The following is a 14160-nucleotide window of genomic DNA, read 5'->3' as shown; positions in this document are numbered from 1 at the left end:
ATATATATATGAGAGCTCTGGTGGCTTAGTGCCTAAGGCATTTGACTGCTAACCAGAAGGCTGGTAGTTCAAACCCACCAGCACTCCTTGGAAAGAAGGTTGGGCAATCTACTTCTATAGTGATACTGCCTCGGAAACCCAAGGAGGGGTCACTATGAGTTGTGTCCTACTCGATGGCACATAACAACAACGAATACACACACACACACACATATAGTTCTAAATAAGCAGTCATAACATAATATAGACGCTGTTAGAAGTAGGTAAGAATGATGAACAAAAGAAAAGAATGCAACAATAGAAGCATAAAATAGAGCCAGGAATTAAGCTAAGAAAAGACCACAAAAGTAACTAACCTTTCTCAAAGACAATGAAGAGGGGAATACATGATCAGTCATATAGTTCACTATGTCCCTCAGTGAAACACTGACTGATTCTGCAAAAGCAGATGACATTTGTTCCTTACAAGGCCAGAAAGAAAATTTTCGTATGAGTCCTCATAAAAAGGACACTGTGTAATGTGGAGAATTATATATTTAACAATTACAGTATGTTCCATGACAAGTTTCACAGGACTGTTCCTTACAGCATCTATCAGAGAATGACTAACTCACAATTTGAAGTATGGAGACATGCCCCACTTCAGCTTGTACAATTCACCTTGTTTTTCTTTAAAGCTCCTTTCCTCTTTATTAAGCAAAGGAGAACTACAGGCCAGTCCCCAGATTCTGAAAGAGATCCATTCCTAACTGTGTCCTTAAGAGTTTGTAGGTCAGGTAAATTCAGACTCCATTTGAGTTCAACACTGTACCTATACTTAAAGTCCCAGGCAAACCCAGAGAGGAGCTGTTTGCCCTCAGGGAGACTGTGGTTGAAAGCAGATTAACTAGTATACAGAAAATTGCTCACATAAAGAACTAGGAAACTTACCTGGCCATGTCCTTAATGATTTACCAAAAATAGTGAATCAGACATGTCACCTAATTTAAGTTAAATGTTGGGGTCTTGGTGACTGTGCCTCAGAGTCACATGATCATGACTACCACCTAGCCTGGTAATCAAACTCCAGATCAATCCTGTAACTTTTTTTAATCTGCAGTTCTGTATGGATCTCAATCATTGATCTTTTCCCACTTCTGTAGACCCCCCTGTGATGGTGATGGATTGACCCACCACCAGTCATGATCTTGTGACGATTTTGTTTGTTCTTTATCCTACATAATGAGCACCATGGCCACGATTCAGCAGATTCCATCGGCATCTGTACTGCATGCGTGCTGATGGTTTCCCTCATCTGGATCATGGTCTTTGTTTTATTTTTTCTTTGTCCTATTTAAGGCTTAATAAAAGAGTCTCTATAGAGGAGGAAAAAAAGAAAGAAGAATCTGTAGGTCAGTCAGAACAGGTGCATGTGGTTCTTATTTAGCCTTACTTTAGTGCAAGAAAAGGCACTGTGGTGGTGTAATGGTTAGGCATTTGGCTGCTAACCAAAAAGTTGGTGGTATGAACCTATCATCTGCTCCATGGAAGAAAGATGGAGTAGTCTGCTTCCATAGAGATTTACAGCCTTGGAAACCCAATGGGTGTCACGATGAGTTGGAATCAACCCAATGGCAGTGAGTTTGGTTTTTGGTTTTAGTGCAGGGGGAGCTCTGGTTAAAGCATTCAGCTGCTAACCAAAAGGTCAGTGGTTTGAAACACAGGAGAAAAACAAGGCAGTCTGCTTCCATAAAGATTTACAGCCTTGGAAACCCTGTGAGGCAGTTCTACTCTATTCCATAGGGTCACTATGACTCAGAATTGACTCAAAGCCAGTGGGTTTGGTTTGGTTTAGTGCAAAAAAAAGGCTCAAAGCCATTCCAGTGATTTAAAAATGTGCATGTGCAGCAAGTGATGGTGATGGTGATGAAGAATGTGTTGTGAGTAAGGCTTGGTTCTGTCATTTCAAAGCAGAGCTTTACATCGAAACAGCGACACCCCACTTAAAGATGGTGGCTGATGCACCACTTTGAATATGTGTCACTCTCCACAGCCTCGTCAACAACCCAATCTCATGTCCTGAAATAGCTCACTATGACTCCTCCAAGTCCCATTCAAGGGCTTCAGCCTGTAATTTTTCCATTCTACTCACCCTGATGAATCCGCCAAATTAAAAAAATTCTAATCTGTTCCTGCTTCACTTTGTCAGCTGTGACAGAATTGGTCTGAATCAGTTCAAAGTCCTGCTTAAAGGCAAGTAGGAGTTGTCCATGAGTTGGACATTCGCGCCTGAGGACTGCCTGTTGTCATTGGTAGGTGCTATCGGGTCAGCACTGACTCATAGAGACCCCGTGTACAACAGAGGGAAACACTGCCCAGTCCTGGGCCAGCCTCATAATCCTTGCCGTAAAAGTTTTCCAGTAATAGACAGTATTTCACTGCTGTTCATAAGGTTGTCATTGGCCAATTCTTTGAGAAGTGGATGGCCCCTTCCTTCTTCTGAGTCTTTCTTAGTCTGGAAGCTCCACTGAAACCTGTCCACCATGGGTGACCCTGCTGGCATTTGAAGTACCGGTAGCATAGCCACCAGCCTTACAGCAACACACAAGCCACCATAGTACAACAAACTGACAGACGAGTGGTGGGACTGCCTGTGGTAATAATCAAGTACCACAGTTTTTAGAAGTTGGTAGCATTATACAGTGCAAAGAGCACTAGCTTGGAATACAAATGATGCCTAGGCAAATCACGTACCTTGCCTTGTTGCTGTTGTTATGTGCAGCATAGGTCGAGTCAGACCTAACTCATAGCGACCCCTCCTTGGGTTTGCGAGGCAGTATCACTATGGAAGTAGATTGCCCAACCTTCCTTCCGAAGAGTGGCTGGTGCATTTGAACCGCCAGCCTTCTGGTTAGCAGTCAAGTGCCTTAGGCACTATGCTACCAGATGATGATACTTGCCCTGCCTACTTTAGAAGTAAACTGTAAAACTGTAAATTATAATTACCAATTTTATTATCATCTAATAAATAAAAATAGCAAATCTCTAATTCGTATAGATATCTTTCTTACTAATCTTTAACTATTCTATTCTTTCTCCTTACATTTACATTAACATCCATCCCTAAGCATGAAAAGATAGAGACTTCTACACCAATGTTCATAGCAATACTTCTCACAACAGCCAAAAGGTAGAAACAGCCTAAATGTCCATCAACAAAGAATGGATAAACAATGTATGGTGGCGTAGTGCCTAAGGCACTTGACTGCTAACTAGGAGGCTGGCAGTTCAAACCCACAAGACACTCCTCGGAAGGAAGATTGGGCAATATACTTCTGTAGCGATACTGCCTCAGAAACCCAGGGAGGGCTCGCTATGAGTCAGATCCGACTCCACCACAGTGCATTTGGGTTTTTTTATACACACAATAAGGAGCTCTGGTGCTGTGGTGCCAAAGGCATTTGACTGCTAACCAGAAGGTTGGTTGGTGGTTCAAACCCACCAATCACTCCACAGAAGAAAGATGAGGGGTAACCTACTTCCGTAAAGATTTACCATCTCAGAAACCCAGTGGGGGTCACTGTGAGTCAGAATCAACTCACTGGCAGTGAGTTTGGTGTTTTGGTTGGTTTAGTTTGGTTATACACACCATAGAGTATACTCAGCCATAAAAAGAATGAAGTTCTGATACATGCCACAGCATGCATGAACCTTGAAATTGCCATGCTGAGCAAAATAAGTCAGTCTCAAAAAGGCAAAACTGTGTGATCCCATTTATATGAAATAAGCAAATAAATAAAAACCAAAGATTATTAATGGTTACCCAGGGTGGGAAGGAGTTAATGTTAATGGTGGTAGAATGTTTGGGATAAGCATAGTGTTAATGGTAACACAACATGAAAAATACAGTCAATGTCATTGAGTTATAAACATGGAAGTTGTTGTGTTGACAGATGTTTTAATGTGTAGGTTTTCACCCCAATAAAAAAAAAAGAAGAAGAAGAACCTAAATTGATTGCGTAATATAAGCCTATCAGTTTTATTAGTATAATTTATAGGCAATACAATATGACCACACAGTAGACTTTAAGGTAGCCAGCCTGCTGACATTGAATTAATTCTTGTTGTTGTAAAACTCTTCTGAGCTGCATTAGAGAATTAACAAAGCAGGTTATTGAAATTTCTTCCTCAGGAGGGACCAGAGGAGATCATGAAAGAAAAAAAAAGTTCTCAGGATAAACAAAGACAACAAAGACATAATTTGAGATAGCATGACATAGTTCAGTATGATGGGAAAGGACTGACAAAAGAGCTTGATTGTATGAGCTACGTCACTTTGAGCAATAGCATCAGACAGGTATGATGTTAAAACACAGAAAAAGAAAATCTTGGGCCCTACAAGTAGTCTGTAAAGTCCCAGAGCAGAGGATCTTCTTGGAAAAAAAAACTAAATCAAACCAAACCCACTGCCATCGAGTCAATCCCAGCTCACAGCGACCCCCATTGGGTTTCTAAGGCTGTCAATCTTTACTGAAGTAGATTGCCTCATCTGCCTCCTACAGAGCAGCCAGTGGGTTTGAACCACCAACCTTTTGGTTAGCAGCCAAATGCCTTACCCACTATGCTACCAGAGCTCCTTCTTGGAAGGAAAAAGACTGCTAATTCCAAATAGCTAATTCCAAATAATTCCAAATTCCTCCTTCTGCTAATTCCAAATGTTCATGTGGGAGGCAACATTCAAAGCAGCAACTCTAATAAAATATTTCTTAGAGTTTACACTCAGCTCTGCTTGCTGCCTCTTTCTTTTGGAGGAGTTAATGCACACGGGACAGCACACCTCACTACCGGTTTTCCTTTTTAGAAGCTGTAGTGTTAACTGCAGACGGGGACACATGACCTCAGACAGCACATGAGTGGTATCATTTCCTTAAATGAGTACTGAAAGTAAAATCAATAACATAATCATGATTATTCTAATGCACTTATAACAGTAAGGTTAAATACATCACTTACTTCACTTTTGTATTTTGACATTTAGATTTATGGAAAATCTACAAACAGAGGTCCAAGAAATGGAGTTCCTTCAGTTCTCTAGAGGGTTAAGCTTCATGAGAAAAGAAGACTTTGCAGAATGGCTCCTTTTTTTCACTAACACTGGAAATAAAGACATTTATTGGAAAAATGTGAGAGAGAAGTTGACAGCGGGAGAGGTTAGTATACCTGTCATTATGCACGGGATCAAGTTGGAATAATAAGCTAGACATGTTGATATAATTAAAGCAACATGCCTCAGAAATCCATGGGGGGTCGCTACAAGTCGGAATCAATGCAATGGCAGTGAGTTTGGTTGAGTTCGGTTATGTTCCTCTTTGTTTATTGTGTAAGCATAAAATCAAGTTTCCCTGTTGCCTAAGGTAGAGTTAGAAGAGCAACCACTTTCTGGTGTTCCAAGAGTCGGGAATAAGATAAAAATGTCCACTAGCACCGTTGTTATTTAATACTGTTCTGGAAATCTTAACCAAGGCAATTTTTTTTTTAATTATGATTTGAGTAAAAGTTTACACAGCAAACTGGTTTTCCATTCATCAGTCCATACACACTCTGTTTTGTGACATTCACTGAGATCCCCACACTGTAACAACATTCTTTCCACTTCCTCCCAGCACCCACCGTGTCCTTTCATTCTTCCTTCCCATTCCTTCCTGCCTTCCTAGCTTTATCCCTGGGCAAATGCTGTCCTCTTGATCTTATATGGTTGATTGTTCTAATGAGTGCATACTCTGTTTAGCCAATGCAAACTAATAAAAGATTATAAAAATTGGAAAGGAAGAGTAACTGTCCAGTGTACAAATCTCAAGTTAGAAAATGTAATGGCACAAGCATGCATGCACGTGGGCATGTGTGTGTCTGATGAATGAAAGAATGATCACCAAAGTGTTAATAATGATTAATACACAGTGGTGACATTGGCCATCATTCTCACTTTCTTGCTTTATACCTCTGTGCGTTGCTCAAAAAAATTTTTTTTTACAATGAGCGTGTATTATTTATATAATTTTTTTTTAAAAAAAAAAGCGATTTCTGTTGCTAGGAAAAAGATAATGAAACATAGTAGATGATCCCATTTATAACTGCAATAGAAATATATAACAATTAAAAATAAATTTAGAAAGGAAAAGAAATAAAAATTAAGAAATATATAAAGAAAACTATAAAATGTTGATGAATTATAAAAGAAAACATCTAATTACAGACATATTGGAAGGCACATGGATAGGAAATCTTAGTATTATAAATAGAGCATTTCTTCCTTAAATTAGTCAATAAATTTAATGGTTATAGTTCAGAACAGCCTAGGTTTGCTGCACTTACAAATTAACTCTGAAATCCCCATGGCTTCACACAGCAAGTATTTATTTCTTATTGTGCTCCGTGTCCATTGTGGGCTGGTAGGAGGCCTGTGGGACACTCTCAGGCTCTGCCATCTTGTAGCTTCACCAGCTAGCAAAACCACCATCCACATTACCCAGGCAAGAAAAGAAAAGTTTGAATCATAGTGCAACACTCAAATGTTTTGCCCTGGACTATCACATGGTACTAGGCCATTGGCCAGACTAGTCACATGACCCCACCTAACTGCAAAGAGACTAAGAAGGGTTGTCTTTCATATGGGCAGGAATCAAAGAGAACCAGATCCTGGTGAACACTAATGGACTTCAATAAAAATACCACTGAATTCTTGAGAAGGAGCAAGACAAACCATGTAAAAGTAATATGCAAAGAATTCCCAGATACTGAAATATTTTCAGACCTTGATAATGAAGAGTTTGTTTAAATTCCATTTTGGTGAATAGTGACTGGGGTCATAAAGCTTGTGAGTGGCCAGTGCAACTAATTGGTCTGTTCCTGCTCAGAGGACTAATGGACCACATGAACCACGGCCTCCACTAGCCTGAGACCAGAAAAACTAGATGGTGCCTGGTTACTACGGCTGACCACTCTGAAAGGAATCACAGTTATGAGGTCCTGGATAGAGTGGGAGAAGAAATAATGAAAGAAGGCCAGGCATTCTGGTCTAATAGAGACTGGTCAAACCCCCCAAGACTATGGCCTTTAGACACCCTTCAGGCCTGGAACTGAACTCCTCACCCCCATGGCTCAACTTTCAGCCAAATGATAGGCCTGTAAGTTGAACAGTAACACCAGGGAGGTACACATTCCTAAGAACAATCAACAGAATGAGATCAAAATGGCAGCATCTGCCCAGGAATAACCTAAGGCAGGAAGTGATAGGAAAGAAGGACAAATGGAAATGGTAAACACCGGGAGGAAGTGGGTGCTGTTACCTTGTAGGGGATTACAATTAACATCCTAAAACAAAATGTGTGTGAATTACTGACTGGAAACCAGTTTGTTCTGTAAGGTTTCACCCAGATGACAAAAAGTTAAAATATGTGTGTGTGTGTGTGTGTGTGTATGTTCCTGACAGTGCCTATGACTGATTGATTGAACAGAATAGGGTGTAGAAATGGACCCAAATATCCAGGGGCATTTCACAGATTTAGTCATACATGTAAAAGAACTGTTAAGAGATGGCATTAATATAATTGGCGGGTCATTTGAGGTGGTAAATGAAGGCAAATCCCTACCTCACTCATTGTTCCAAAATAAATTCCAAATGGATTAAATATGGGAATGCTAATAAGCACGAGAAAACTTAGAAACAATTTATCATAGAGTAGAACGGGTATACATCTTTCTGAGCAAAACCCAGAAGCTTTGAAGGAAAAGTTAATAAAATTACCACCTAAATGTTGAAATTCTGTTGCCTCTGCCACACTGAAAAATATTATAATTGAAGTCAAAGGAAAAAATAAAGTGGGGGTATGGAATATTGGTGCCACGTGTCATAGAATTTCCTTAATTTGTAATGAGTTCTTTAAATAAAACAGCTTCAGGAACTTGGAAGGGCTGAGCATTTGCCCTATAGTGTATCCTAGAACCCGTAAATGGGCCGTCCCCTGTGCTGTCTGCAATTTGACTGTACTTGCATGTTACCCTGCCAGGGTTTCATGGGTGCTGAGAGAAGATCTGAATCTACTGGGTGAGGAAGAAAACTCTCTGCTATTCATAGCATAGTAACAGCACATGCATCCTGTTGGTTTCCATTCTCCTTTGCATCTCATGTCCCATGGGGGTGATACTGAAAGTCCTAGGAGAATGCTGCACACCCTGTGGCTTCATCCCCCAGCTGAGAAGATCTTAGGGAGCATGAATCTTTTCTAATGGCAGCCAGCAAACCTTGCTGACTTTGCTGCAGAGGGGCATTGTCTTCATTATACTGCACAGTAAGCAAAGCTGTCCTCTGCTTTCCAGGGAAACTGTTATAGTCAAAGCCGTTCATATACAAACCTCCTTGAAAACACAGTCTGGAACAAAAGGGCAGTTAGTGCCTCTGTTTCCTAGATATGCAGAAATGCAAGAGACCCATGAAGAACTGTCTCCCAGCACTAAGAAGATCCTAACAGCCTATTCAGGAGCTCTGGTGGCATAAATGGATAAGGCATTTGGCTGCTAACCAGAGTCAGCACTTTAAACCCACCAGCTAGCTCCGTGGAAGGAAGCTGGGGCAATCTACTTCTGTAAAGATTAACAGCCTCGGAAACCCAATGGGGGTCGGTTTAAGTTGGAATCAACTTGATGGCAGTGAATGTGGTGTTTTGGGTTTTAACAACTTATTACAAATCTGGGCAAAAGACTTGAAGACAACACAAGAAGAGAAAACCACAAACAACAAACGTGAAACTGTGTATAACTTCTTCACTCACAAAGACACACAAATTCAAACACTGAAGAGATACCACAATGCTGAGGAGATACCACTTTTCACCAGTCAGAAAAGCAAAAATCAAGAAGGTTGCTCAGTGCCTATTTGAGATCATAATAGAGAAAATTAGGCACCATCTTACTTGTGCTGATAAGATAGACAAACCAAGACAGAAAAAAACAAAACCAAACCCACTGCCATCAAGTCGATTCCAACTCAGAGCAACCCCTGTTGGGTTTCCAGGGCTGTAAATCTTTACAGAAGTAGATTGTCCCATCTTCCTTCCACAGAGTGGCTGGTGGGTTTGAACTGCCAACCTTCTGGTTAGCAGTCAGATGCCTTAAGCAGTGCACCAACAGAATAAATAAAACAAGGTACAAAGTAGGTGCTCCTGCTATGCAGAACAAGGGTATATATGTGTTTGTATGTAGAATATTTCTGGAAGGATACATAAGCATTTGAGAATAGTGCTCACATCTGGGAAAGAGAACTGGGGTCTGAAGAATGAGAAAGTCTTTTTCCTCATTCTTTTCCTCGTGTATCCTTTGTATTGTGTGAGTTTTTTACCATGTATGTATATTACTTAAAAATTTCTTCAAAACTTAATTAAAATTTTTTAACATAAAAAATTCCACACATTCACAAAAAACCAAAAGCAGTAAAACTTGAATAAAACCACAAATATGGTAAGAGCATGATCCTGGCAGTCAAGAGAGAAACTTGTTTGGACAAGGAGGAATTCACTTTCAAATTAGGGATTTTCATACTTTCTTTACTTTTTCAATGGGAAATGAGGTTTTATAGGTTTTGTTGGTTTTGCTTGTATTTGTTTTTAAGGTTTTGAAGTCGGATAGACCAAGATTCAATTCTTCATTATTTCCCTTAACGGACCTTGAGCAAGTTACTATCTGAAAGGCTTAGAGTGACTGCATCTTGCCCAAAATCATATGCAGAACTAGGATTTCAACATAGGTCCATCTAACTGCAAAAGCCAGTGGCCTTACTCAGCCCTCTGTCCACTAATGAGATGAAGCAGAAGACAAAGAGGTGGACCGCTTATCAGGGCCACCCCACCTTTTACAATGCATGGCCATGCTCAGTGTCCCTACCAGTCACCCTCTTGTGGTTCCTCCTCATCTCGAGTTCTAGTACTGTTCTGTCTTGAACTTTTTAATAGATTCACCCAGAAAGATCTAAGTTCACCAACTTTGTGATAGAAGACTCACACTTACATTCGTAAAGGTATGTATTGTCTATACAAAATTGTAATAACACATTTTTCATTTCATTTAGAGCATTAGTTTGGATGAGTTCAAATCATTTTGCCATTTTACAACCCACTTGGAAGACTTTGCTATTGCCATGCAAATGTTTAGTTTAGCTCATCGGCCTGTCAGACTCGGTAAGTTATATGAATCATTTTATCTTCTATAACCATTTTACTTTATCCTTCAATTAGCTGATACCAATCAAAGAGCCCAGTTACCAGAAAAATAATCAATTGGCCTTTTAATTCAATGTGATTATTCTGGATTTACAACACCAACCCTCCCATTTAACAGTTACTTTAAATGGTTTAACTTTCTCATTTTTCTCCTAAAAAGGAGAAAATAAATATTCATGTTTGAAATATTGATTAATTAAAATAATTTGCTTATCTTACAGTTACATGCATGACAGTTTTTAAACAAATTTATAATTGGGACATGTTCTTGATGAGTACTTTTGTTTAGTTTCAATTCACTTCCCAAATGATAAAAAAAAAGTTAGTTTTTACTTCCTAAATGGTGACAATTTAGATTACTTCTATTTGAACTATTTCACATGGCTGATGAGTTACTTTGTGTTTTCTTTTTTTTTCAGCTGAGTTTAAGAGGGCTGTGAAAGTAGCAACAGGACAGGAGCTCTCCAACAATATTTTGGACACAGTCTTCAAGATCTTTGATGTGGATGGGGATGAGTGTCTCAGCCATGGAGAGTTTCTTGGGGTGTTAAAAAATAGGATGCATCGAGGTTTATGGGTAACAGATTGTAAATAACTACATGTTTACGTGTAATTAAAAAGTCCCTGAGTGGCGCAAAGAGTTTGCAGTTGACTAACATAAAAGTTGGTGGTTCAAGCCCACCCATTGGCCCCATTGAAGAAAGCACTGGCAGTCTGCTTCCATGAGATTATAGCCAAGAAAACCCTTTCGAGTGATTCTGCTGTGTTACACATGGGGTCGCCATGAGTCAGAGTCAACTCAACAGCAACAGCTTTGGATTTTCTGTTTTTAAATGAACGGTATTAAACCTAGCATTTGGGGCTAATGTACAGGTCCCTGGGTGGTGCCAACAGTTTGTTCTCAGTGACTAACCAGAAGGTTGCTGGTTCGAATCCACCCAGCGGCTCCATGGAACCCAGGCCTGGCTATCTGCTTCTGTAAGATGACAGCCAAGCAAGCCTTGAGGAGCCCACTTCTGCTCTGAAGCACATGGGTCACTTTGAGTCAGAGGCAGTTCTACAGCAGTGTATTAGTTGAGTCTTCATCATGTATAAAGAGATTATAAACTATAATTAAAACACTAAAATGTCATTTGCAGATGGTAGTCAACCATTTCCTTTGCTCTTTTTTTTTTTAAATCTGAAACTAATCTGAAATCACCCACTCAGAAATCACAGCCTAGACTTTGACTTTGGGCTCTGGCTTCAGATTCAGCTCTATTACTTAGTTCCTGCTGAATCTTGCAAAGCTACTTAATTTTTCTGAACCTCAAATTCCTCATCTGTAAAATGAGGGAACTGGTAGAGTGTACCAAAAAAGAATTACTGTGAGAATTAAATGTAAAATACTTAGTATATTAGCGAGACACATTGGGCACTAAGTAAATGGAAGCTATTATCATTATTCACTCCAACTCACATGTTGATAGCAGAAATCAAACTCAGAATTTTGTTGACATTTGAGTCAAGTAGTAGCATTCTTGAGAAGCAGTTTGCAGGGGAAAACTCGATCCAAAGACAATAGACATATAGGTAGGTGGTCAAGCTGGAGAGACGGGGGAGGGAAGAAGAGAGGAAGGGAGGGAAAGGAGACTGAGATAGATAATGGTGGATCCTTGAGGACACGGCTATTTATTTACAACTTAGAAGACCAAATCCAATTTCCTGCTGCAAATATAGTTTAGAGTGAAATGAATACTTATGTTTACTGTAAGCAAACATGTTTTACAAGTTGTGTAGTTATCTAGCACCAGGTAGTTACTGGTGATATTCCTGGAAATTAAACCAAACTTTGCAATGAACCATTTCACGTACCTTGGAGCCTCTTTGCCCTTTCTCAGTAAACAAGAAAGAGAAGAGCTAGAAACCAGTGAAAGCAAAAAGAGCATGGAGATTACATATGCTTTCATTTGGCTGTGCTCCTGTGGTCTAACTTTTTTTTTTTTTTTTGCTTTATTGAGAATGGTATTGACCATACAAAACTTTTATTTCATAAATTACATGAATTAGATTATTTCTTTATAAGGATTCTCATCAAATATTTTGTGACCTATAGTTTCTTTTGAATTTTAACCAAAGTTAAATCAAAGTTTTAGGCTTATAACTATCATTCCACATAGCAAAATAAAGTTCACCAGAAAAAGGGAAACATAGGAAGAGACGGACACAGAGAGGTGCACAAGAGGTACAGGCAGTAAAGACAACACTATTGCAGACACAATGGTGGATTGTCAGTAACAGTAAACACTAATGTACAGGTGGATACGTAGTAGACAGGCTAGAAGATCCAGTATGGATAGGCGTACAGAAATATACCCACGACCATACATAGGTTTGGCGGTCAGTATTCCTACATATATATTTGTATGTGCTATACAAATGTCCATATGCAGTTTCGAGCTCACAGGGGGCAAGTTAGGATAACTCCTTACCCACAACTAAGCACCTTGAGGAAATGAATCACTGGGCCTACAGGCTGGGGACCAGGGTTGCGGGGGACATCAAGCTCAATTGGCACTTCATAGTACACAAAAATATTGTTTTACATCTTACTTTGGTGAGTAGCAACTGGGATCTTAAAGCTTAAAAGCAGCCATCTGAGACACAACTATTGCTGTCTCCTCATTCAGAGGAAAGTTAGGCCGAAGGACTAATGGACCTCAGCCTATATGACCCCTGAGACCAGAAAAACTAGATAGTGCCTGGCTACCAATGCCAACTGCTCAGAAAAGGATGAAATTTGGAGATCCTGGATAGAGTGGGAGAAAAATGCCACAAAATGCAGGGTCATAAAAATGATCAGGCTTACTGGACAGAGAGATTGGTGAACTCTAAGACTATGGCCCCAAATCCCCCTTCGGGCCTGGAATTAAACTCATTCTCATGGTTTAACTCTCAGCCAAACAACAGACAGGCCTACAAATTGAACACCTACACCAAGGAGATGCACTCCTTTGAACAGTCAACCCTGGGAGATCAGAAGGGCAGCATTTGCACAGAGAGAAAAGTGGGGAGACAGGATGCATAAGCAAGAAGGACACAAGGAAAGTGATAACCACAGAGAGGAAGAGGGAGGTGAGCTGTTACACTGTGGGGAGTGTAACCAACGTCACAAAACAAAATGTGTATGAACTGTTGAACCAAAAAAGAATCTGATTTGTAAAATTTCACCTGAACCACAATAAAGAATTAAAGAAAAAAAGAAAACATAAAATAATTACATTTTTAAGCTATTATGTGTAAGAAGATTGCCCAAAGTTTTCCTTATTTTCTTAGGGAAGGAGCTCCATGAATTTATACATGGTCAGTCCCATTCCTTAGCTCTCCTGAGGACATTCTTAGCGCAAACTCACTTTTTTCCTTCTAGCCTTATTTGAACAACCTGTTGCAATCATCTTCTGCCATCCTCTACCTCAGACTCCTTTTGGAGAAGTGGGGGAAATAAACGATAACATAAAGTACACATTAAATGATCTTTAATCTTGAAGAGAATGACCTCTTGACTTTTCCTTTTGGCTAACAGGTACCACAACAACCAAATGCACAAGAATACTGGAAATGTGTGAAAAAGGAAAGCATTAAAGGAGTAAAAGAAGTCTGGAAACAAGCCGGAAAAACTCTTTTTTAAAAACAATAATGTGCAAATTCTGTTGCTCCATGTGTTAGAATTTGGGTGGTTTTTTTGTTTGTTTTTGTTATTTAAGTACTAGATGTTTATCTTCTACCTTCATTGATTTTCTTTGTAATATAAAGATGCCTTGTCCTTGCTTTCTGAATCAATAATTTCTTAATATGGTTTCATTAAAGAACTTATTCAGAACAGTATTCTTTCACAAAAACAGACATTAGATTCTCTCAAAAGGCCTAGGTT

General features: G+C 39.5%; 1 protein-coding gene across 1 annotated transcript in view; it reads left to right on the top strand.

Moving 5' to 3' along the window:
• The window catches only part of MICU2 (mitochondrial calcium uptake 2), a 255003-nt gene extending 241086 nt beyond the window's left edge, over nt 1-13917 (top strand). The window contains exons 9-12 of the mRNA XM_007942515.1: nt 5018-5189; nt 10100-10208; nt 10670-10827; nt 13813-13917. Coding sequence (XP_007940706.1) covers nt 5018-5189; nt 10100-10208; nt 10670-10827; nt 13813-13917 — 544 coding nt within the window. The remainder of the gene's footprint in view (nt 1-5017; nt 5190-10099; nt 10209-10669; nt 10828-13812) is intronic.
• The last annotated feature ends 243 nt before the right edge of the window (nt 13918-14160 follow it).

Source organism: Orycteropus afer, unplaced genomic scaffold (assembly GCF_000298275.1).
Source record: "Orycteropus afer afer isolate SDZICR_OR568_19922 unplaced genomic scaffold, OryAfe1.0 scaffold00092, whole genome shotgun sequence".
NCBI lineage: Eukaryota > Metazoa > Chordata > Mammalia > Tubulidentata > Orycteropodidae > Orycteropus > Orycteropus afer.
This window is presented reverse-complemented; position numbering and strand designations above follow the sequence as displayed.